The sequence below is a fragment of the Macrotis lagotis genome, chromosome 6 (genome assembly GCF_037893015.1).
Source record: "Macrotis lagotis isolate mMagLag1 chromosome 6, bilby.v1.9.chrom.fasta, whole genome shotgun sequence".
NCBI classification, from domain to species: domain Eukaryota; kingdom Metazoa; phylum Chordata; class Mammalia; order Peramelemorphia; family Peramelidae; genus Macrotis; species Macrotis lagotis.
In genome coordinates, this window is record NC_133663.1 from 90,139,430 (window position 1) to 90,161,957 (window position 22,528).

The following is a 22,528-nucleotide window of genomic DNA, read 5'->3' on the forward strand; positions in this document are numbered from 1 at the left end:
CCTCCTGTAGAAGGAGGAAGATAAACTGAGGCTTGAAGAAAGCCAAGGAAGCCAAGAAGAGAAAATGAAGAAAAGCACTGCAGAATACCAGAGGGGAAGGCAGTGAAAAGACATAGAGCCAGGAGATGAACTGCTATATGTAAGGAACAGCAAGGAAACCATGTCATCACTGGATTGTACTTTGTGTATTGTGTAGAGAGGAGTAGGGTGTAAGTAGACTGGAAAGGTAGGAAAGGGGCTGTTTGTAAAGGGCTTTTAAAGTCAAACAGATTTTATATTTGATCCTGAAGGCAATAGGGAGCTATTTTGAGTTTATTGAGTAGGAGAGTGAAATGGTAAAATTGTGGCTTTTGGAAGATCACTTTGGCAAGCTTGCCAAATTCCCTTAAAAACCACAGAGGTTCTTAACCTGGGGACCATTGGATTCTCTCTCTCTCTCTCTCTCTCTCTCTCTCTCTCTCTCTCTCTCATATTCTCATATATTTACACATGTAAATATATAATTGTACTCCAAAATAATTGATTTTATTTGTATTTTATTTAAATACTATTATATTATCAATTGCACAAGAAGATAAATGAGGGTGATTTCATTCAGCTGAATTTGCCATGATTAATAAGTAAACAAAAGAGAGAAGAGCAACACATCTCACCAAGAGTTCTGGGGGGAAAATGAGCTCCTGGGTTGGGTCCAAGGGCTGGAACTCCTCTTTTGTGTATAGTTGGGTGCAGATCTTTAAAAAGAAAATAAAGTTGGAGACACTTTAAATCAGATCTGAGGGAAAGAAGGGTATTGTTCTTACCTTAAGTCTGCAAAGTTGGCATTAAAGACATTTCCAATTTCCTTGCCCTTTAGAAGAGAAAGTTCAAAGTCCCAGAGAGACATTTAAAAATAAAAAAAGCATTTTAGATGAGAAGCTTGATAGTAATAATAGCTAGCATTTATATAGTGTTTTAAGATTTGCAAAGCATTTTCAGCTCTGGGTCCACATCCTTCTCTTTCACCAACTTGTGAACAATAATTATAAACAAATAGGGCAACTAGTTGCACAGGAGTGGGATGGGGGTGGGGTAGGGACTGAAGTAAGAAGACTCATCCTGCTGAATCGAAATCTGACTTCAGATACTTAGTAGCTTGGTTACCCTGGATAGATCACTTAACTCTGTTTGCTTCAGTTTCCTCAACTGTCAAATGAATTGGAGAAGGAAATGACAAGCCACACTTCATTATCTTTGCCAGGAAAACCCCAAATGGTGTGTATTGCAAAGTGTCTAACACTATTGAATGACAACAATAACAAAATAGGCAACAGGAAGTAGAAGCAACTCACATCATTTTTCTGATGAGATGATGAAGTTAGATTTTCTTCTTGATCCAAACAACATTTCCCTGTTTCCTTCATTTGACAGCAGTTTGACTCCTAAAAAACAGTGAAATACTGAGGCAAAATCATTTATGCATCTAACTGGGAATTCAACTTTGGGAAACTCGAGCAATTGTAATATAAGAATAAATTTACTTAGCTGCTTCTTTTTTTTTTGGATTTAAAAAAAATTTTTTCTAGATTTTTCAAGGCAATGGGGTTAAGTGGCTTGCCCAAGGCCACACAGCTAGGTAATTATTAAGTGTCTGAGGTTGAATTTGAACCCAGTTATTCCTGACTCCAGGGCCGGTGCTCTATCCATTGTGCCACCTAGACGCCCCTTTGGATTTTTTTTTTAAAGAAAGATTTTATTTTGAACTTTACAATTTTCCCCCAATCCTGCTTCCCTCCCCCCACCCCCACACAGAAGGCAATCTGTAAGTCTTTGCATTGTTTCCGGTATATATTGATCTAAGCTGGATGTGATGAGAGAGAAATCATATCCTTAAGGAAAGAATAAAATATAAGAGAGAGCAAAATTACATCATAAGATAACCCTTTTTTAAAAAAATTAAAGGTCTTTGGTCTTTGTTCAAACTCCAAGGTTCTTTATCTGGATACAGATGGTGTTCTCCATCCAGATAGCCTCAAAATTGTCCTTGATTGTTGCACTGATGGAATGAGTGTGTCCATCAAGTTGCCCCCATGTTGCTGTTAGGATTTACAGTGTTTTTCTGGTTCTGCTCATCTCACTCAGCATCAGTTCATGCAAATCCTTCCAGGCTTCTCTGAATTCCCATCCCTCCTGGTTTCTAATGGAACAATAGTGTTCCATGACATATATATATACTGCAGTTTGCTAAGCCATTCCCCAAATGAAGGACATTTATTTAATTTCCAATTCTTTGCCACCACAAACAGGGCTGCTGCGATGACTATTTTTGTACAAGTGATGTTTTTACCTTTTTTCATGATCTCTTCAGGGTATAGATCCAGTAGTGATATTGTTGGATCAAAGGGTATGCACATTTTTGTTGACTTTTGGGCATAATTCCAAATTGCTCTCCTGAAAGATTGGATGAGTTCACAGCCCCACCAACAATGTATTAGTGTACCAGATTTCCCACAACCCTTCCAACAATGATCATTCTCCTTTCTGGTCATATTGGCCAGTCTGAGAGGTATGAGGTGGTACCTCAGAGATGCTTTAATCTTCATTTCTTTAATAATTAGTGATTTAGAGCAATTTTTCATATGACTATAGATTGCTTTGTCCTTGTCTAAATTGTCTTTGCATATGCTTTGACCATTTGTCAATTGGGGAATGGCTTGTCTTTTTAAAAATTTGAATCAATTCTCTGTATATTTTAGAAATGAGTCCTTTGTCAGAAATACTAGTTGTAGAAATGGTTTCCCAATTTACTATATTTCTTTTGATCTTGGTTACAGTGGTTTACTTAGCTACTTCTATAGGAGAACCCATAATCAAAGTGACAACTGTGAAGGCCTTATATTATAAAAATGTAGGCAACTAGCTTTTTATATTTTACAGAATTTATCTTTCTTTTTTCTCTCTTTTCTTCACTTCTTCCCTCCCCTTTTTTCCCCCTTTATTTCTCTTTATTTTTTCCTGGATCCTCCCTTTATTTTTTTTCTTTCCCTCTCTTTTTTCTTACTCTCTTTTCTTTCTTCTTCTTCTTCCATCCTTCCCTTTCTCTCTCTTCCTCCCTTCCCTCCCTCCCTCCCTCCCTCCTTCCTTCCTTCAACAAGAGTTTTAGAGATCTTTTTCTTAATAAACATTTGAAGGAAGTTAGTAATAGATGAGTGACTGGGGACAGGTTAAATCAATGAATTTTAACATATTGGTTATTCTCTTCTTTCTTTTCCTGCCCTGTAATTCATCACCTCATATACACTCCTACAAAATATTCTCTTCTTCACACCCTCTTTGCTCTTAGCTGAACCTCCATTAAAATGCTTACCACCACTCCATTCTGAATTCTTTTCAGGTATAACTTCCCCCAAAAGCAGTTCAAACAGGATCTAATGTATTATGTAAAATTAGTCTTTTGCAAGGGAGTGTTCAGAGTTAGTGTGAATTATTCTCACAGAAAGAAACCAGCTTTGAATGGATTCAAAAATATTTTCTTTATGAGGTAGCTTCCTTTTGTGGAAGAATTGTTTTCTGCCACTGAAACACCTTTGGGGTTTGTTAGCTCGTGGTAAATATAATGTAAGCTCCACTATGGGAGGGTCTTTTTCCTAGACCCTTGCTCATAGTAGGCCCTTAATATATTTATTTATTGAATTGCTTAGATTTGGGTAACAGGGAATCTCTAGCCAAACTTCTGACAGCATTATGCTGCCATCATCCCCAAGTCTGTCCCTAAAATGGCAATTATATGCATGCCCAGGTTCTTCTCCAAAAGGAAGACAGTCTTAAATGTCCTTTATCACTATTCCTCAGCAAGTACTCTATTTGCAGTGTCTTTCAGTCCTCTGTTTAATGAGACTCACAGGCTATAAATATTATTGCCTTATATACTGATGTTGGCCAGACCTAAGAAAACTTGACAGAGCTATTTAGAATTCTCAAGGATGCCAGGCTTCTGCCAGCATGCCAACTCTAGCCTAAGAACCTGGGAGACAGCCCTGCCCCATCTTTAAGGAAAAGCACCCATTTGTTTCCTTGCACTAACAAAGGCTACTAATACCAGAACAGAGGATTTTGGTCCCCCTTTCTAGAAACACCCATCAATATGCTGTGTATGGACCTGTTAAGTTCTTTGGGTTCTTGAACTCCAGTCCCTGGTTCTCTTTTCAGGATTTCAGTTCTCACCTGTTTCCTTTGTGCCTTTGAAATGATCCCTAGACACTTCTTTCCTCTGGTCTCAGATAGGCTAATGTTTGCTCTACCCATTCTGGGTCTCTGACCACAACCCTATATAGCTTCCACTCACTTCTGCTTCCCTCCATTTGGCCCTAGATCCTCCGCTAACAATGGTGAACAACCCACCTGCTCCTCCTTAATTAACCTGGTTTTCAGAACCTGCCTGTCTTCTGTGTCCCATCTTGGGGATGCTTCTCCTGGCTCTGCCCTTAACTTGCTCTATGACTTGGAGTAATTCACATTTTCTACCAGACTTAATTTTTCTGGCCAAGGAGGGAGTTGAATAAGATTATTTTCTAGGTCCTTTTCAGGTCTGACATTCTGTGTTCCTGGGAATCTGTATCTCACCCCTCCTGTGATCTTTTACTCATAGACTATACTAGTCAGAGAGGTCTGGAGGGATCTGACCTGGATTCAGTCTTAGTTTCCTAGCCCTATCCCATTAAACAAGCATCAACAACACCCCCCCCCCCACCCCACTCCCTCCACTGGTTATAATATCAATTAATTTTCCTTTGGCGCTTTTGATGGGTCCAACATTTCTCTCTGATAAAACATGCTACTTGCTCTCAGCAAACCAGTAAACCACCAATGAATCAGCATAAAAAAAATGACTTGACTATTTTAAGATCTAAATATCCCTAGGATTTCCAATTCTTTCTATATGGGTTATCTTTTCTAGATCTTGAGCAGCCCAACTATCATTTGTGCACCATCTTCAGACTAACCTCTTCCACATCAATCTCCCACTTACCCCACAGAAAGTTTTGCTACTTTCTAGAATTGAGCGATATCCAGTACAGCGACATAGGTTACCTGCGCATAGAGGAAATACAATTTATAAATGATTTTTATCTTTAGTGACTTTTTTAGAAACTTAGAACTGATATGTCATTTTACTTGGATTTTTAATCAGAAAATAATTTTTTTCTTGAATACAGATAATGTTTACTTTTATATTAATAACATAAACACAATTTATCATTAATATGAATTACATATTTAGTATTATTATGAATTATATATTTAGCATTATATGTGATAAGTTAACAAAAGCAAAGGATATGACTGCTGTTCTCTAGTCATTTCTAAAAATAAGATACCTGACTGTTTCTGAATCAAGACTGTCTAGTCTATGGGGTAGCCAGGTGATGCAGTGGATAAAGCATCAGCCCTGGAGTCAGGAGACCTGAGTTCAAATTTGGCCTCAGACACTTAATTGCCTAGCTGTGTGACCTTGATCAAGTCACTTAACCCCATTGCCTTAAATAAATAAAATTTAAAAAAATAATTACCTAGCTGGGTGAGTTTGGTTAAATCCCTTAATCCCATTGCCTTACAAAAACAAAATCCAGTCTATCCCACCAGATGGTTCCAAAACTTTTGATGGGAAAGATATGTTAAATTTTATTTTTAAGGGTTTTAAAGTAGAAAATAAGGTTTTAATTATTATTTTTATCCAATTTGTGATTCCCCCTCCCCATCAGAACAAAAAAGCATTCTCTCTCCTCTTAGAATTACAGATTTAGAGTTGAAAGGGACCTCAGAGGCCATATAACCTAGAGTGCAAAGGTGTGCCTGTGGTGTAGGTAATACAGGGGAAAAAATAATAATAACAAAATAACCAAAAAACAGCATTTCTATATTTAAAAAGTTTGTAGAAAATTTTATACATATTATCTTATTTGGACCTCACAATAGCTTTGTACTATTATATCCAATTTAATATGAGAAAATTGGACCTGAGAGAGATCAAGTGACTGACCAGAATCATTCAGATATTAATTGATAGAGGAAAGATTTGTACTTAGGTTTCCCTGCGTCTTAGACTAGCACCATGACTTCAAGGAGTTTATTTATTTTTTATTATTATTATTTTTTTTAGGTTTTTGCAAGGCAAATGGGATTAATTGGCTTGCCCAAGGCCACACAGCCAGGTAATTAATAAGTGTCTGAGACCGGATTTGAACCCAGGTACTCCTGACTCCAAGGCTGGTGCTTTATCCACTATGCCACCTAGCCACCCGAGTTTATTTTTCAATAGGGAAAACATTACACAGATATACATAAATGAGAATTCAAAGCTTTTCTAAGACTTACACAAGCCTAGTCTAGTCTTGGGTCTTGATTCCAAAAGAGACAATTTGTCTTCTTTTGGCTTATTATTCCAACTTGGATTAATCTAGGAAACTATAATATAGTTAATATCCAAGATACCTCAAATGTGGGTAGCAGAAGCACCTGCCATCTTTAAATTTTTTTTTTTATTTAACATTTTACTTTTTCCCAATTAACAATAAAAACAAATTTTAACATTTTTTTTTCAAAGGCAATGGGGTTAAGTGGCTTGCCCAAGGCCACACAGCTAGGTAATTATTAAGTGTCTGAGGCTGGAGTTGAACTCAGGTACTCATGACTCCAGAGCTGGTGTTCTATCCACTGCGCCACCTAGCTGCCCCCAAATTTTAACTTTTTTTTTTAATTTGAGTTCCAAGTTCTCTCCTTCTCTCTGTTCCTTTCCCCTTCCTTAAGAAGGCAAGCAATTTGAAATACATTATACAGGTGGAGTCATGCAAGACGTATTTCCATATTTGTCATATTATGAAACAAAACACCTCCCCTTCTCAGAAAACCAACTCAAGAAAAATAAGAAAGTAAAAAATAGTTTGCTTCAATCTGAATTCAGACTCCATCAATTCTTTCTCTGTAGGTGGATAGCATTTTTCATAATAAGTCCTTTGGAATTGTCTGGAATCGTATTGCTGAGAATAACTAAATCATTCATAGTTGATTATCATACAATATAAGCACCTGCCATCCTGCTAAACTTCAGATAATACACTAGAGACACTTTAGGTTAAAAAAAAGTTTTTAAAAATCTGACAAAGTTCAGATAAAAGATAACATTAACACATTTAATTAATTAAGGAAAGGTATGCAATCTAAATTTCTGTTTCTTCTACTCTACTCAAATGAGATAATATTTGTAAAGGACTTATCCTAGGATCTGGCACACAGTAGGCATTATATAATTGTATATTCCCTCCCCTCTCAACAAGATTTCCAGTGATTTCTCAGTTCCCAAAATTCAATGGTGTTTTCTCAATCCTCAACCTTCTTAACCATGCCTTCCTTGATAGCTTTGCATTTCTGGCCAGTTCTCCATCACCATTCTCCTTGATCTTTCCACAGTATTTGAAATCCTTGATAGCTCCTTCCTTCCTTAGCTTCCATGACATTACTATCTCTTGGTTCTCCTCCTGTTTGTTTGAGTACCCCTTCTCCGTCATATTTTTTGACCTATTCTTCCTCCTATTCCCTTCAGTGTGAATGTTTCACAAGGTTCAGTCTTAGACCCTCTTCCCATCTCTCTATGCTTTCATTAATATAGATCTCATTTCATTCCACTAGTTTAATTATTATTGCCTTCCAGATGATTCCCAAATCTAGTTCCATATGTCCACCTTCATTCCAGTTCCACATTTCCAACTGCTGCAGGACATCCACTTGACCTACCAGCATTTTATTATGCTAGATGTTAGGAAGAACTGAGTCAAACAGCTTGTATAATCTTAGACAAGTCATTTAACCTCTTCCAGACTATAAAATAAGGGAATAATGTCAACTATATCACAGAGTTATTGTGAAATTAATTTATGCAAAGCATTTTGCAAGCTATAATACATATATATGTAAATATACATATACATATAAAGGTTAACTATTCCCACCAAAAATTTCTTTCTTTCCAACTTTATATTTCTATTGATGGCATAATTAATTATCTTCCCACTCATTGAGACTTGAAACCTTGGAATCACTTTGGACTATTCTTTGCTTTTTCTCTTATTCCCCCCCTCCCTTTTACAAACAGTTGTTGAGTTTCATCAAATTTACATCTATAGCATCTCTCAAATTTCTGTCCTTCTCTGGACTCACAATGCCACAATGCTTATTTAGTCTGCATTAACCTTCCCCTAGGTTATTGTTTTGTTCTCCTAACTAGTTTTCCTGCCTTTAGTCTCTTTCATTTACCATCTATCCTTTGCACAATTGTCAAAAAAATTATTCTTTTTTTTAAGGTTTTTGCAAGGCAAATAGGGTTAAGTGGCTTGCCCAAGGCCACACAGCTAGGTAATTATTAAGTGTCTGAGACTGGATTTGAACCCAGGTACTCTTGACTCCAGGGCTAGTGCTTTATCCACTGCGCCACCTAGCCGCCCCTAAAAAAATATTATTCTAATATCAGTTCTGACCATGTCTCTCTTCCAAATGTTCTCTAAACCCTATAATATAAAATACAAAGACCCTTGACTGGCTTTTACAGACCTCTGTGATCTGACTCCAACTCTTTCTAGACTTATTTCATATGTCTCCACTTAGTATACAACTTGTTATTCCTATATTTAATCCTGCCCTCTCCTCAACTTCTCCATGCTTGGAGTGCATTCCCTTCACATCTTGATCTGTGGAAAATCTTTTCTTCTTTCAAAGTCTGTTAGGTGTTATCTCCTCCACAAAATATTCCCTAATCTCAGTCAGATGTGGAAATCTCTCCCTCTTCAAATTAGATTACTTTATCTCATATGTCCTTATTGCAATCTATCTTTGTTCATTCTAATTTGTGTATGTGTCAGATTTTCCCCATTAGAATGTAAACTTCCTAAAGGCAGAGATTATTTTAATTTGTTTTTCAATTTAGTATTCCTTGACCTTAATTTAATGACTGGTAATGGTAATTACTTAATATAGATTTGCTTTTTTGAATTGAAGAACTTTGACTGTAAGATCAGAATTTAGGTGTTTTTTTCTTTTTAATTCTGTATTTCTTTTCCCACTCTTCCACTCCTCCTAAGCTCTTTAGAATTTGTCCTTATCAGGGTTTGACAATGTTATTCTTTCTCTCCTGATTCCCCATAGATAAAACACTAGGTTAATAATCTCTTGAGGATGCCCAGGAGTTCATTGGGTTCCCCCAGATTTTCCATTCCAGGAAAGGGCAAACATAGACTAATAGCTGGCTGATTTTAGAGGCTTTGAAGGTTTGTTCCTCACATGATTAAATGTTATGCAACAGGCTTTTTACCTGCCCCCTCCCCCCCATTCCTACTTTATCTAAACCTACCGCCCAGGGCTTCGGTCAGCTGCTGAGGAGAGGGCTCTGGGTGGTTCCTCAGGAGAGCGTACAAGGACATCACCATCCCTGGGGTGCAGAATCCGCATTGAGTACCATGACCTTTGGCAATCCTCTCCTGGGTTGGCACATACACAAACCCAGAATTATAAAATGCAGGATTATAAGGTTATAAAACACAGATTATGAGATTATAAAATAATAGGACTATGAGATGCAGAACCAGAAGAGTTTTTAGAGTCATAGACTCCTGTCACCATCTCATGATGACCCCTCATTCTCCAATGGCATTTGATGCCCACAGTCATAACTGAAGCTAAATTCTAGAGTTTAGTGAAAATAAAGATATACTTCATCATTTTCACCCATCCAAATCCACAGATTTTCTGAAGCCTACTGGTGGAAGCCTTTGGGGATCTGAAGACCCTAGGTTAAAAACCTCTGAACTAGTTCAATTCCCCCCTTTCATTGATGGAGAAACCAATGCCCAAGAAATTACTTTCTCAAGTTCAAGTAGGTAGTAAGTTGAAGCAGCTAAATGGTATAGTGGATATGGGTCCAAAGTCAGGAAGACTTGAGTTCAAATTCAGACTCAGACACTTAGTAGCTGTGTGACCCTGGGCAAATCATTTAACCTCTGCTTTAGTTTTTTCAGTTGTAAAAAGGGGTTAATAAAAAAAGCATCTTCCTTACAAAGATCAAATGAGATAATATTTATATCATCTTATTCCCTTCCCCTAGTAAGTTGATCAGCCAAAAACTGATCTCTAGACTAATTCTGAAATTGAACCAATAGAACTCTAGATCCAAATATGTGGCTTTTCTCCCAGTGCCATGCAGGACTTATCACTGATTTTTATTCAGAAAAAAAAACTAAAAACCAAAACAAACCTCTCTCTTTGTGTGGGCTGAGCTCCTGGTATTGCAAACTTCGTTTAGTTGTCACTAACACTAGCACAAGAGAGTGTTAAAAAGATAAACATGTTATCTACTGTGTAGATGGTCTATTTTTAAATTAAATGTCTCATTCCTATATATATAATATATATATATATATATTTATAAAATAAGCCAAATGCTAGAAAAAATGTCTTCAACTTCTAGACCTCAATATTTTGTTGAAGTCTGGAACAGAATTCACCATTAAAGTACACAAATAAGTGAAATTAAGTATGGAATTTTACTGAAGGATTTGGAAAAAGATTAGGCTAATTTGCTATTTCTATACTTGACCTAAGTAGAAATGGCATGCATCTTTAGTTTTTAATGATTTTATTTTTTAGGCTATTCAAAAAGATTATACATCCTCTAGAATATAGATTTTTTTTCCTTACAGAAATTTCACATTAAGTTCACATTATCAAGCATATTCATTGGGTTAATTGTGCATGCGTATCATCTCTCCCCATTCCCTCTCCACCACCCCCACCTATTCCCAGACTTGAAGAGTAGGGACTTGGTCTTATCAAAGCTTTGTATCTTCTACTATTGCTTACTTAGACTATAGGACTGTGACAACAGTAAATGCTCAGAAATGGTGAATTGGATTTAACTATTCCAATTCAGTATTCTATCATTCAAGATCAAGTCTGGATTTTATCATATGGGAACTTACTTAGCATAGTGTCTAACCACAGCTCCATAAAAGTATAACTTCGAATGAGAAAGAGGAATACCATAACTTCAGAGAAGTTTGTTTTTTCCTTTTCCCTGTCTTCATCTCATCCCTTCTAAGATATAACCAAACAGTTCATGGAAATGATATTTTTCACTTATATAATTAGAACTTGAAGGCTCAGATAGAGGATATATGATAGGAAAAAGTTCTTAGAGAAAAGAGTCAGTGTGATGGATTGGAAGGAGCACTGAGAAGGCAGAAGACCTGGGTGGTAGTTTGGACTATTCTGGGATCCATTATGTGATGGTAGGCAAGCTCTTCTCACAAATGTTGGTTCCAACATTTGTAAACCGAATGAGTTGAAATAGATAACCAACAAAGCTAATAATTTCTGATTTCGTGAGGAAAAAACTAATATGCCCTTACCTGAACAGGATGAATCCTGGTTCTGGTACTACCAATACCTTCCACCGTAGTGACTGCTGCCCCATGGAGAGAGCAGATGGGAAGCAGACAAGCGGTAACTGCATAATGTCTTCATATTTGATACACAAGTAAAATCAAGGTCATTAATAAAATTTAGTGGGACTACTGGGAAAGAAGAGTGAAATAATGGAAAATATTCATTGCTCACAGATCCCAGGAGGTGGCACCTTTGAAGGATTTGGGGTCTTTAAACTGTGGGTACACAGGCTATTCTAACTGCCATGACAGAAATCATCTCCAAGTAAACTGCCACCTGGAAAGTCTCAGGAGCTGGCATGCTGCCCTGAGAGATAAGATGAGCTGGAGTCCTTGGGAGCCAGAGTCCTTGGGAGCTGGACATTCTGCCCCACTGACCAAGGGCACTAGACACAGCTGTGCCTTATCATCTCCTCCCTAACGTACCCCCCTATCCTGTAATGCAAGATGCTGCACGTACACACTGCTTGCATCCCCAATTACCTCATTATTCTTTGTTCTACCCCCAGAAGACCTAACAGTATGTATGTAATAGCTAAGCAGTAATAAAATTGAGCTGGAGGCATAAGGTAGTAGTGGCTTGACTCCTTATTCTCAGCTCCCCTCCTGGAGGGAGGTCGCCGCTGTGGGCCCCAAGGAAGCAAGCCACAACATTAAACCTTTGAGGAAAAAAGAAGATTCAAATCCTCTCTGCTGGCTTTGTAGTAATCCTCAGGATGAAACTAATAGTACTGGCTCCTTGGAAGTTTGGTTGAGAAGCAATCTTGTTTAGTACAATAGCTAGCAAAGATGGTACCTGGAGTAGAGAAACATTGGACCTTGGGACACAAGAGTCATTAGAGTAAATAACCATGTAGGCTACCCATAATGGAGAGATGGAATCAGGGGATACATCAGAGGCAGATACTAGGAAGTGTCTTCCAAGGATGGGGAAGGGTGAGGTTGGATCAGGGAAGAGATCATCTAGTAGCTTCTGATTAAAGCTCATTAGTTATTAACCGAGTTCAATTGTTTCTACCTCCTAAAAGAGTACAAATACTGTCAATAGGTGAAGCCTTGATTTCCTTACTTATGGCTCTCATGCAGTAGAGTCAAGAGCATGGATTTCTGAGTCAGGATATTTATCTCTGTATTTGAATAATGGTTCTGACATTTATTAGATATGAGAAGTTGGGTAAATCACCGAACCTCTTTGAGCCTCAGTTTCTCTATCTGTAAAATGTGGTTAATACTATTTATATTATCTCACAGAACTGTTGTGTGGGGAAATGCTTTGTAAACTGAAAAAAAACCATTTTAGATGGATAATATCTAGAGGTAAGTTGTAAGCCCTTGTGAGTGTGTAGATCCATATCAGATGTCTGCAAGTAAGACCTTTGGAAATACTTTTGTGGAGAGTTTGAGGACATCATGGAGAGGACACATACATGGAAGGAAGTGAGTTGGGAACCACTTAAGATGACCTTTGTATTCCTAACTACAATTTTGTTTGGAATCAGCATTGTAGGTGGAGGAAGCAAGGGAAATTGTATTTCTCCCACTGCTTTTTGCTTCCTGGTCTAAGCCAGGCCTGGGGAGCCTTTGGTAAGGTACCCAGAGGCAGGAGACTATTAGTAATCATAATTAGATATTGAATCTCTTGGATTCTGGTTTTTTTTAGGTTCCATGAGGAGTGTTAGGAATTGTATTAATTAATGTCTCCATTGAGATGCAAGCGTATGAACCTAGTAAAGGAATGTTTCCCATTGAACTTCAAGCCAAATATTTTTCAGGTCTTTAAAAAGGATACCTTATTTTCTTGGAAATGGGGTCATACTTTGATACCATCACAGTGCAGGCCCCACAACCTCCTTCTCCACAGGCATATTTGGTTCCAGTGAGACGGACTAGTAGGCAGCAGTCAAGGAAAAGGTTTGATTTCTCACATTTTGTCCCTATTGAAGACAGTATGTTATAATGGATAGAGAGCCAGCCTTGGAATTGGATCTAATCCTGCTGCTGACATATACAGTGTGGTTCCATTCATAAGTTCACTTAACTTAAAGAATTCAGCCATCAAGTCTGGCTTTCAAGGTGGGCTCCCAGGGCTAATGGTCTGTCATTTTTTTGATCAACCTTTCCTCTACTTCTGTACCCTGTCCAAAGACCTGTCAATCTTATCCCACTCTTCTCCCCATACACACATACTCTCTCCTTCCCTGCCCTTGGTGGATGGACCTGAGCTAAACCCGGCAAACCACATCTGGATAGCAGATCATTTGTGAAAATACCTGCGGCTTCTTATCACCTCCTATAATTTAACCTTTCTCCACTAACCCATCAGTTAGCCAGTCGATAACCAGTTATTAAACTCTTAACACATACAAACCCTGAGATATAAAGAAAAGCAAAAACATTGTTCCTGCACTCAAATACTGTCTAATGGGAGAGACAACACTTAAATAACCAGACATACATACTTACACATGCACATGTATGCAATATAAGCACACATGTATGCATGTATACATTTATCTTACATGGAGATTTTTAAAAACTTGTGTTCTGTGAGTTTGGAGGAAACATCTCCCTGAAATAGTAGTCTAGGAGTCAAAGAAATATAGCTTGAAGGGATGTGTAAAATAAAACAGACTCAGTGTGATTCACCTCAAAGGGAGGTTTCCACTCCCTTAGACGTTCAGGACACAAATTATGTGTACTGATCACATTAACTATAGGGAAACAATCTTGAACAGACTTGATCTTGGGTACACGGTCTAGGTTCCCTTTGCTTTCTGTCTTATTGCTGTGTAAAATCCTGTATAAGTATGCATCTTCCTGGCAGAATTGCCAGCCACCTGGCAATTGACCATCAGCTGATGCTAATTAGGCTTTTATCTTTCCTCTTGATTTCCTCTGGTTTTAGCCTTCCCTCTTGATGTATTGACTTTAAGTTAAATAGGATCTCCAGGCTGGGGAATTCACCAATACATACATTATACCCATTTCTATGTGTGTCTATCTACACAATGATGTGTGTATAAAGGTATGTGTTTACACACATAAAAGTGCTTTCATAGATACTGGATCATAGAAATATGGAAGGCAGTTAAATGACTGCAAAGATAGGAGGAAACCATATTGTGAAGGTTCTTAAAAGCCAAACTTTGGAGTTTATAGTTGAGTACAGGGTTACTAGGAAGTTATAAGAGTTTATTGAGGAACAAGATAGAATATCATGTAGTCTCAACCAAAGTACTTTGGAAGCTGAGTGAAGGATGGCTTAGAGTGGGAAGAGACTTGAACTAAAGAGGTTTAAGACTTTTGTTGTATTAAAGATATGCCCATGGGGGTACTGCCCATCTAAGTCCTCCTCTTGGAAAGGGACCTGGTCTGTTTCTTCCCTCCCTGGACCAGGAGACAGCTGCTTGTTTTCTAATTTTGTTGTTTTTGAAAGGCAATGGGGTTAAGTGACTTGCCCAAGGTCACACAGCTAGGTAATTATTAAGTGTCTGAGGTCAGATTTGAACTCAGCTACTTACTGACTCCAGGGCCAGTGCTCTATCCACTTAGCTGTCCCTCCTACTTATTTTCAGTGTCCACATTGGAAAGAAATTGTTCCCTATCAGTTAACCCTTATCTTGTCCTTTGTAACTACTGGGTTATTTTTTTTTTTGCCCTAACTTTACCCTAAGTTAGACTCCAAATGAATAAGAAACTACATTTATTACAGATTAGCATAAGAAATTAAATGGAAATTTGGGGGGAGTTTTGCTAAAGTCTCAGACAATATGTGAAAGTCAGCAGATGACACAGAAAATGTTTGGAAACTCAAAAATGTATAAATATATGTTTAGCATAGTATAATATCAATGTATTTTATCTTCTAATGCCATAATAATTCAGACTTCTCTGATATGAAGGGAGGGCAAAACAGGTTTATATGAATTTCCCAGATGTCAGAAGCACTGTGCCCCTAACTCCTGTTGTGTGGAAGGATAACTATAATGGCATTTCTAGATCAGTAAAAGTGATGAAGGCATTAATGGATACTGAAAATACATTAGCATTATGGCTATAACACATGAATTGCAAATATGTTCCTTTCAAAGGCAATATGTTAGAATAAAAGGCTTTCAGCATCTATGCATTCCTAAATCTCTTGCCGAAAATGTACAGGCTTTTGATGAGAAAGATCAATTCCAAACCAGCTGAGTTAAAGAATTTTCAAGTGTAATTTTGATTGCACATGATTTTTGCTTGTGTTCTGAGAGGTTAAAAACTAACCCCCATGTAAGATGATGCTACATTGTGCCAACTGTGATCCTAAGTATTTTCATCTATCCTTTCAGCCCTCCAGGAAATCCTGAGATTATACTGTATAGATGAGTGACCTACCTGACTTAGTGGAAGAAGCTTCTATATCAGAAATTTCCTATATAGATGAAATTACAGATCAAGAGGAATACACAAACAAATGAATGGATGAATGAACAGATAAACAAACAAATGAATATAGAAGGGAAAGGTCCAATTTGGGAATTTGGTTTAACTCAATTCAATATATTTAGACCTGTTAGACCAGGACTCTAGGCTTTATTACAGGGAATTGTCTGAAGAAAGTATTGTGGATACCCAGATAACACAGCAATCAAATTAGATTTTAAAAAGCTACAAAGAAAAGAAGATGAAGGAAATAACTGGGTGTTCCAAAGTAAGGCAAGATCCTGGAAAAAGTATCTACAGTGAGAAAATTCAGAACAAACTGAGCCTGGAAATGAGAATGCAAGAGAAAGAGAACAGCAACAACAAAAACAACAAAGTTTTGTTTTTAAAAAACATCTATCTTTTAGGAAAGAAGAGTTTCTAGGTAGAGATTTGTTTTGACTTGGAGAAATAGAACTAATTAGGAGAAGAAAAGGATGCCTAATTCCCATTCTGGTTTTGCTTTGTTTGCCAAATGGAAAGGACAGGACAGACATGGCTAACAGGAAATTGATATTCAAGACAACTAAGAAGATAATAATAGGGCACTTAAGTGCTCTTTGAGATAGTTTAGTCTCCAGACTCAGATGACAGCATTCTCATGATTTTGAAAGAATGGTCAGGTGGAGCTGCTGGACCAATGGTAGTAATATTTTTAAAGATTATGGAGAACATAATGAGGGTTAAAGTCATCTTGATTTTTTTTCTAATGGAAGAGAATGGAAGTTGCAAATGATAGGCCAATGAGCTTGACTTTTATTCCTAGCAAAATTCTAGGATGTAAAATTAAAGATATAACTAATTAACATCTGGAAAAGGAAATGGTGATCCCAAAGAGGGACAATGGTAATATTAAGAACAATCACATGAGTAGCTTGATTTTTCTCTTTACTTGCTTTTTCTTTTCTTTTCATTCCTTTCTCCCTTTCTCCCTCCTTCCTCTCACTCTCTTTCTCTCTCGATTTCTTCCTTTCTTTCCTCTTTCCTCCTCCTCTTCCTCCTGTTCTCTTCCTCCTCCTCCTCCTTCTCCTCCTCCTCCACCTTCTTTCTTCTTCTCTAAACTAGTTTCTAAACCAGCTTCTAAATGGGTAGAGTAGGGACATGGGGTATAGTTTCTCTGAACTTTACCAAAGTACTTGAGAGTGTTTTGGAAAGTCTAGAGAAGAAATTCTTTTGGAAAAGATGGAGAGATATGGGGTGGATGACAATATAATTAGAAGGATTCAGAACTGGTGAATGTCATTAATGGTTCCATTTTATCTTGGGAGGAGGTCTCCATTTCCCCAAGGATTTGTGTTTAACCCTATGCTATTAACATTTTTATTAATGATTAGGATAAAGGCATAGATGGGATCTTTTTCAAGTTTGTGGATGGCATAAAGCTAGGATGTATAACTAACACACTGGATGGCAGAGCCAGGATCCAGAGAGATCCTGACAACTCACATACTTAATTAGCTGCCAAGACATTGTCATTTCTACAACTTCTCTTACCTTTCTCCCCTTCTCTCTACTTATACAGTTTCTACTCCACTTAAGACCTTCCTTATCTCTCATCTGGATTATTGCAATAGACTCCATATTGGTTTTCCTCCCCTTTCCAATCCATCTTCCACATAGATGCCCTATTGATATTCCTAAATAATTGATTTTACTCATTTCACACTCTCTCCCCTTTCCTTCAAAAATTTTTAATGATTCCTTTTTGCTTCTATGATACATTTCCCATGCTTAGGATGCTCTTCCTTCTTATTGCAACTCCTGGCTTCTCTGGTTTCCTTCCAAGATAGTTAAAATTTGAACTTTTGTAGGAGACCTTTTCAGGCTCTTCCCTACTGCTAGTGCCTTCTTTGTGAGATTACTTTCCATCTACTTTGCATATACGTTGTATGTACATATTTGTTTGCATGGTGGTTCCCCATTAGAATATGAGGTCCTTGTGGGCAGGGATAGTATGTTTGCTTTTCTTTGTATCTGAGGCTAGCTCAGAGTGCAGGACATAGTAAACACTAAATAAATGTTTATTAATGGACTGACTTCATTGTCTGTTTTCTACCTATCTTTCAGGTTTATTTCCTGTATCCTATCATATCCCCTCTGTTTCTGTCAAATTTACCTGCTAGATGTTCCCCATTCATGACTTTCCATTTCCCACCTCTGTGATTTTGTAGATGTGGTCTTCCATGTTTGGAATGTATCTTTATCTATGTCTTGAAGAATCCCTAGGTTTCATTCCAAGTATAGTTCCAAAATCCAATATCACTTCCAATATTCAATATCATATTTTTCTTTATTTCTCCCAAATTTTATTCATCTTTTGCACTTAAAATTACTTGGGACTGATTTCAATAAATGTTACATTTGCTGACTTGGGTACATTCTATATCATTCCAATAGAATGTATGCTCCTTGAGGTCAGGAACTCTTTCATGTTTCCTTTTGTATCCTTTGTGCTTAGACAATGACTTACCTGTTGTAAAGGCTTAATAAGTCTTTGTTGAAATGGATATATTCTTTTTTGGACTGGACTCGCTCATGTGATTGGTAGGGGGAAAGTTTTTTCTTACCAATGTAGATACAAATTAAAGTTTTGGAGAGATTTAAGGCAGTAAAGATTAAGTCATTTGCTCAAGGTCAGAAGTGGAAACTGAACTTCAAAACTTCAAAAAAACCTGAAGTTTTTTTATTTTGTGTACATTCTATTCTATTTTATTCTGTGTCTCAGATTATTGGTGTTTGTATCATTCAATTGTTCATGTTATCTTTGTTATTAATAAACACTTTTGTATATAGCTCTTTAAAGTTTACAAAGTTCTTTAAAAACATTTTCTAGTTTGAGTCTAACTGCAGTCTTATGAAGAAGATAGTACAACTTTTATTATGGCCCTGGAGTTCAAATCTGGCCTCAGACACTTAATAATTACCTACCTGTGTGGCCTTATGAGGAAACAGACTCAGAAAGATTCAGTGCTGGGCCTGGAATTGCTATGACCTGATTTCTAATCAGACTTCAGACACTGTGTGACTTTGGGCAAGTTTGCCCTCTGTTTGCCTCAGTTTCTTCTTGCAAGGGTTTAATGAAGATCAAATGAAATAACATCTTAAAGCTCTTAACCCAGTTCTTGGGTCAGAGTTAGCATTATATAAACCAGGGGTGGGAAACATTTGACCCTCAGGTCGTATAAGGCCCTCAAAATCATATGGTCTGGTACTGCTCAGTTAACTGTAGGCAGGACTCAAAATTTAAGAAATCTAGGAGCTCTTTGGGGGTGAATTCATTAAATGTTTGACCAACTATATCAGGCTAATTTTGTTATAAATAACCAAATGACCCCTGGCAGAAAAAAAGTTTCCTACCTCTCACATAAATGCCTTCTAACCCAAGTGACTTACTCAAGGCCATATTACAAGTTAAGTGACTTATCCCAGATCATAATTGCAGACTCTCATCATCTTTTCTGACTCCAATGCCAGTGCTATCTCTCAACTGTATAGTTAACTGAATTGACTATTATGATGTCTGCAACACTGAATGGTACAATGACTAGAGTTGGATTTTCTCCTAAGACTTGACTAAGGTTTCTCTAAAAACTTCTGGTTCTTTCAAGGATCGTGCTTTATTTCAAGGATCATCCATTATTGAATGAAAAACTACATAATTCAAAATGGAAAGTGAAGTGGGGAAGAACCAGGGAAAACCTGGGTGAAGTACAAGGAGACTTCTCCCCATTACACGTGTTTTCCCCAAAAGCTAATTGCAAGTTCGACAATCCATTTAGCAATCATGTGCCAGCTAAATACAATAGAGCTCTTTATTAGGTAATAATACTAGCAGGGCTTTGTGAAGCTCTTTAGAGAATTATTCAAGCTGAGCTAAAGTGCTTAGCTTTAATTTCATGACTATTAACTGGAGACTAGAGAACAAAGCTCTTTTGTGAAGGCATTTACCCTGGTGCCTGGCACATTATAAGCACTATATAAATATCAGCTATTATTGTTATTATTTTGAGAAACCAGCACATTTTCAAGTTAAACCAAGTAAATAGTATTGATTTCTGTTGTGGGGAGGGTTTCCCCAGTCATGTCTGAGACTTTGAGACCCTATTTATAATTTTCTTGGCAGAGATACTGGATGGTTTGCTATATACTTCTCCATCTCATTTTATAGATGAGAAAACTGAGACAAATAGGGTGAAGTGACTTGACTAGGGTCACAGGCTAATAAGTTTCTGAGGTCACATTTGAACTCAGGCCTGGCACTCTATATGTAGCCTTACCACCCAGTTGCCCAAAACAGTATTGATTAAGCCATGGGTACAGATACTATGCTAAAAATCAGACTTAACTGAACATTCAAGTGGACTGGAGAGAGGACTGAGTGCAGAAGAAGCCCAGAGACTTTACATTTGCATAGTTGGTGTTTGTAGAAACTAAAAAAAAAAAGTGACTAAGGCTAATCATGTGATTCTACTCCCCTACTCAAAACTCCACTATGTTCCATGAGAGCAGGGTCAGCTTCCTTTGCCTTGGTAACCCCTCAGCCTGCCACAGAGCCTGACTTGGTCCTGTCATGTATGAGGACTTTTGCCTGTGGAGACACATATTAGCAGTTTTGACTGGGGATGGGAATGCTTCTTTAATAACAAATTCTTTTTTTTTTTTTTTTTTTTTTAGTTTTTGCAAGGCAATGGGGTTAAGTGGCTTGCCCAAGGCCACACAGGTAGGTAATTATTAAGTGTCTGAGGCCAGATTTGAACTCCAGGGCCAGTGCGCTATCCACTGTACCACCTAGCCATCCCAATAACAAATTCTTAATAAATGCCTGTTGATTGAGTGATTGAACCTGAAAATAAATCCACCTCTCCATCTTCATTTTCTCATTTGTGAAATGGAAAGGATAGTGATATAATAATAATAATAATAATAACAACAATAATAATAATAATGATGATAAACTGCAAAGGATTGTGAGCAAAATGTTTTGTAGACTTTGAAGTGATCTAGAAATGGAATTTAACATTGTTATGGGGAAAGGATACGGTTCTTTCTCAGGTAGGACAGCAAATTGACTTCTGGATCTGCATTCTTCTCTGTAACCTGGAAGAGGGAAAGGAGGTAAAGATTACTGATGGGTACAATTTAATAATATGGAGCTCTTTTTAATATGTTTGTTTTGAATATATATATATGTATATATATATATATATATATATATATACACGTTTTGTCACATTTACACCAAAAGAATCAAGAGAACTTCTTTCTGGAGAGACACACCTATGAAAAAGATGTAGGCAACAGTCCAGATTGGGGAAGGAGAATATTCCAGAATCCTAGAAAAAAGGAACATGTCCCCCTTTCTCAGAGTGAATAAAGGTTTTCAATTTAAAAATTAAAAACATTTATTCTGACATTAATAAACACTAAAATGAGCACCTCCATATACTTTGTAGAACAGAAAGAAAAGATTACACAAGAAACTGTCCCTCTCTATTATATCTAGCTTATTTTCTTGCTAAGAGTCTATAATAGATGCAACATGTAATTTTCAAAGCTGTTTTGATTCCTTGTAATTCTGTTTGACCTTCCTTCTGTTCTCTTCTGTGTACATACTTTCATTTCTTGGTCAAATCCACTGAGGAAACCATGTAAAGTATTTTGCAAACCTTAACATGCTATAAAAATGTTAATTCATTATTAGGTACTATTTTACTTGAAAATGTTCAAAACTCGAGTTTAAATTTCTTGGATCATAGAGAGAGTCAAAGGGATCTTCAAAGGTTAACTAATGCAACTTCTTTATTTTTACAGGTAAGGGATCTGAGACTCAGAAAGGGAGACTAGCCCCAGGTCACACAGGTAGAACCTTGGTTATATACTCCTTCACCTGTGCTGCACTGCCCCCTAGTGGTATATGCTAAGACCCAGGCATCCAATATGGGGCCCATAGGGCAAACCCTATCAATTGTTTTCCCTAAATGGGGTGGGATTTCTCCCCAAATTTTTCAGCAAAAATAGTTTTCCTAATTAATGTGTCTAATTAGTTTTAATTAACTGATTAGGAAGCCTTGTTCTTTTGTTCAGGAAGTCATATCTTCCTTTATAGAGAAACCTTGAGTTGCAAAAGACTAGAGATTCTTGGAATTTGTGATGGATTTTATTCTGGTTCCTAAAATTCTTGTTTGTTTATCCTAAATATATCTAGAGTAGTTAAAAAGCTTATAAAGATTATATAATAAGACAGTATAGCATTAATTGTATGATGAGATTTTCTTCCATTTAGAAAGCTCAGCTCTTATGCATTACAATTAGACTTTAGATTTGAAGTAAAAACTTGAACAGGTATATGTTTGTAATTCATGTCTTACTACTTTGACCCTAATTCCTGTTCTCTACCCATGAGAAAAGGAAAGGGAAATTTTAAGTGATCATCATCATCATAATCATAATAATATGACTTATTTAAAGCAAGTACCATGATTTACAAAAGAAGGGGTGTATTTAATTTGTTTCAATGATTCTTGGCAGCTAGGTAGAGATAAGGTGCTGGACCTGGAGTCATGAAGACATGAGTTCAAAACTATTCTTAGACACTT

At 37.1% G+C, this 22,528-nt stretch overlaps 1 protein-coding gene across 3 annotated transcripts in view; it reads right to left on the reverse strand.

Moving 5' to 3' along the window:
* LOC141491090 (aldehyde oxidase 2-like) overlaps positions 1-22,528 on the reverse strand; it is a 144,924-nt gene that overhangs the window by 97,520 nt on the left and 24,876 nt on the right. For 2 of the 3 annotated variants that reach the window (XM_074191678.1, XM_074191680.1), the window contains exons 3-9: positions 20,972-21,029; positions 13,258-13,354; positions 11,433-11,541; positions 9,380-9,506; positions 5,009-5,070; positions 1,332-1,421; positions 654-734 (exon numbers count right to left, since the gene is read on the reverse strand). In XM_074191678.1, coding sequence (XP_074047779.1) covers positions 654-734; positions 1,332-1,421; positions 5,009-5,070; positions 9,380-9,506; positions 11,433-11,541; positions 13,258-13,295 — 507 coding nt within the window. In that variant the 5' untranslated portion in view covers positions 13,296-13,354; positions 20,972-21,029. Of the gene's footprint in view, positions 1-653; positions 735-1,331; positions 1,422-5,008; positions 5,071-9,379; positions 9,507-11,432; positions 11,542-13,257; positions 13,355-20,971; positions 21,030-22,528 lie in introns of those variants that run through there. The other variant, XM_074191679.1, reaches the window with a different exon arrangement.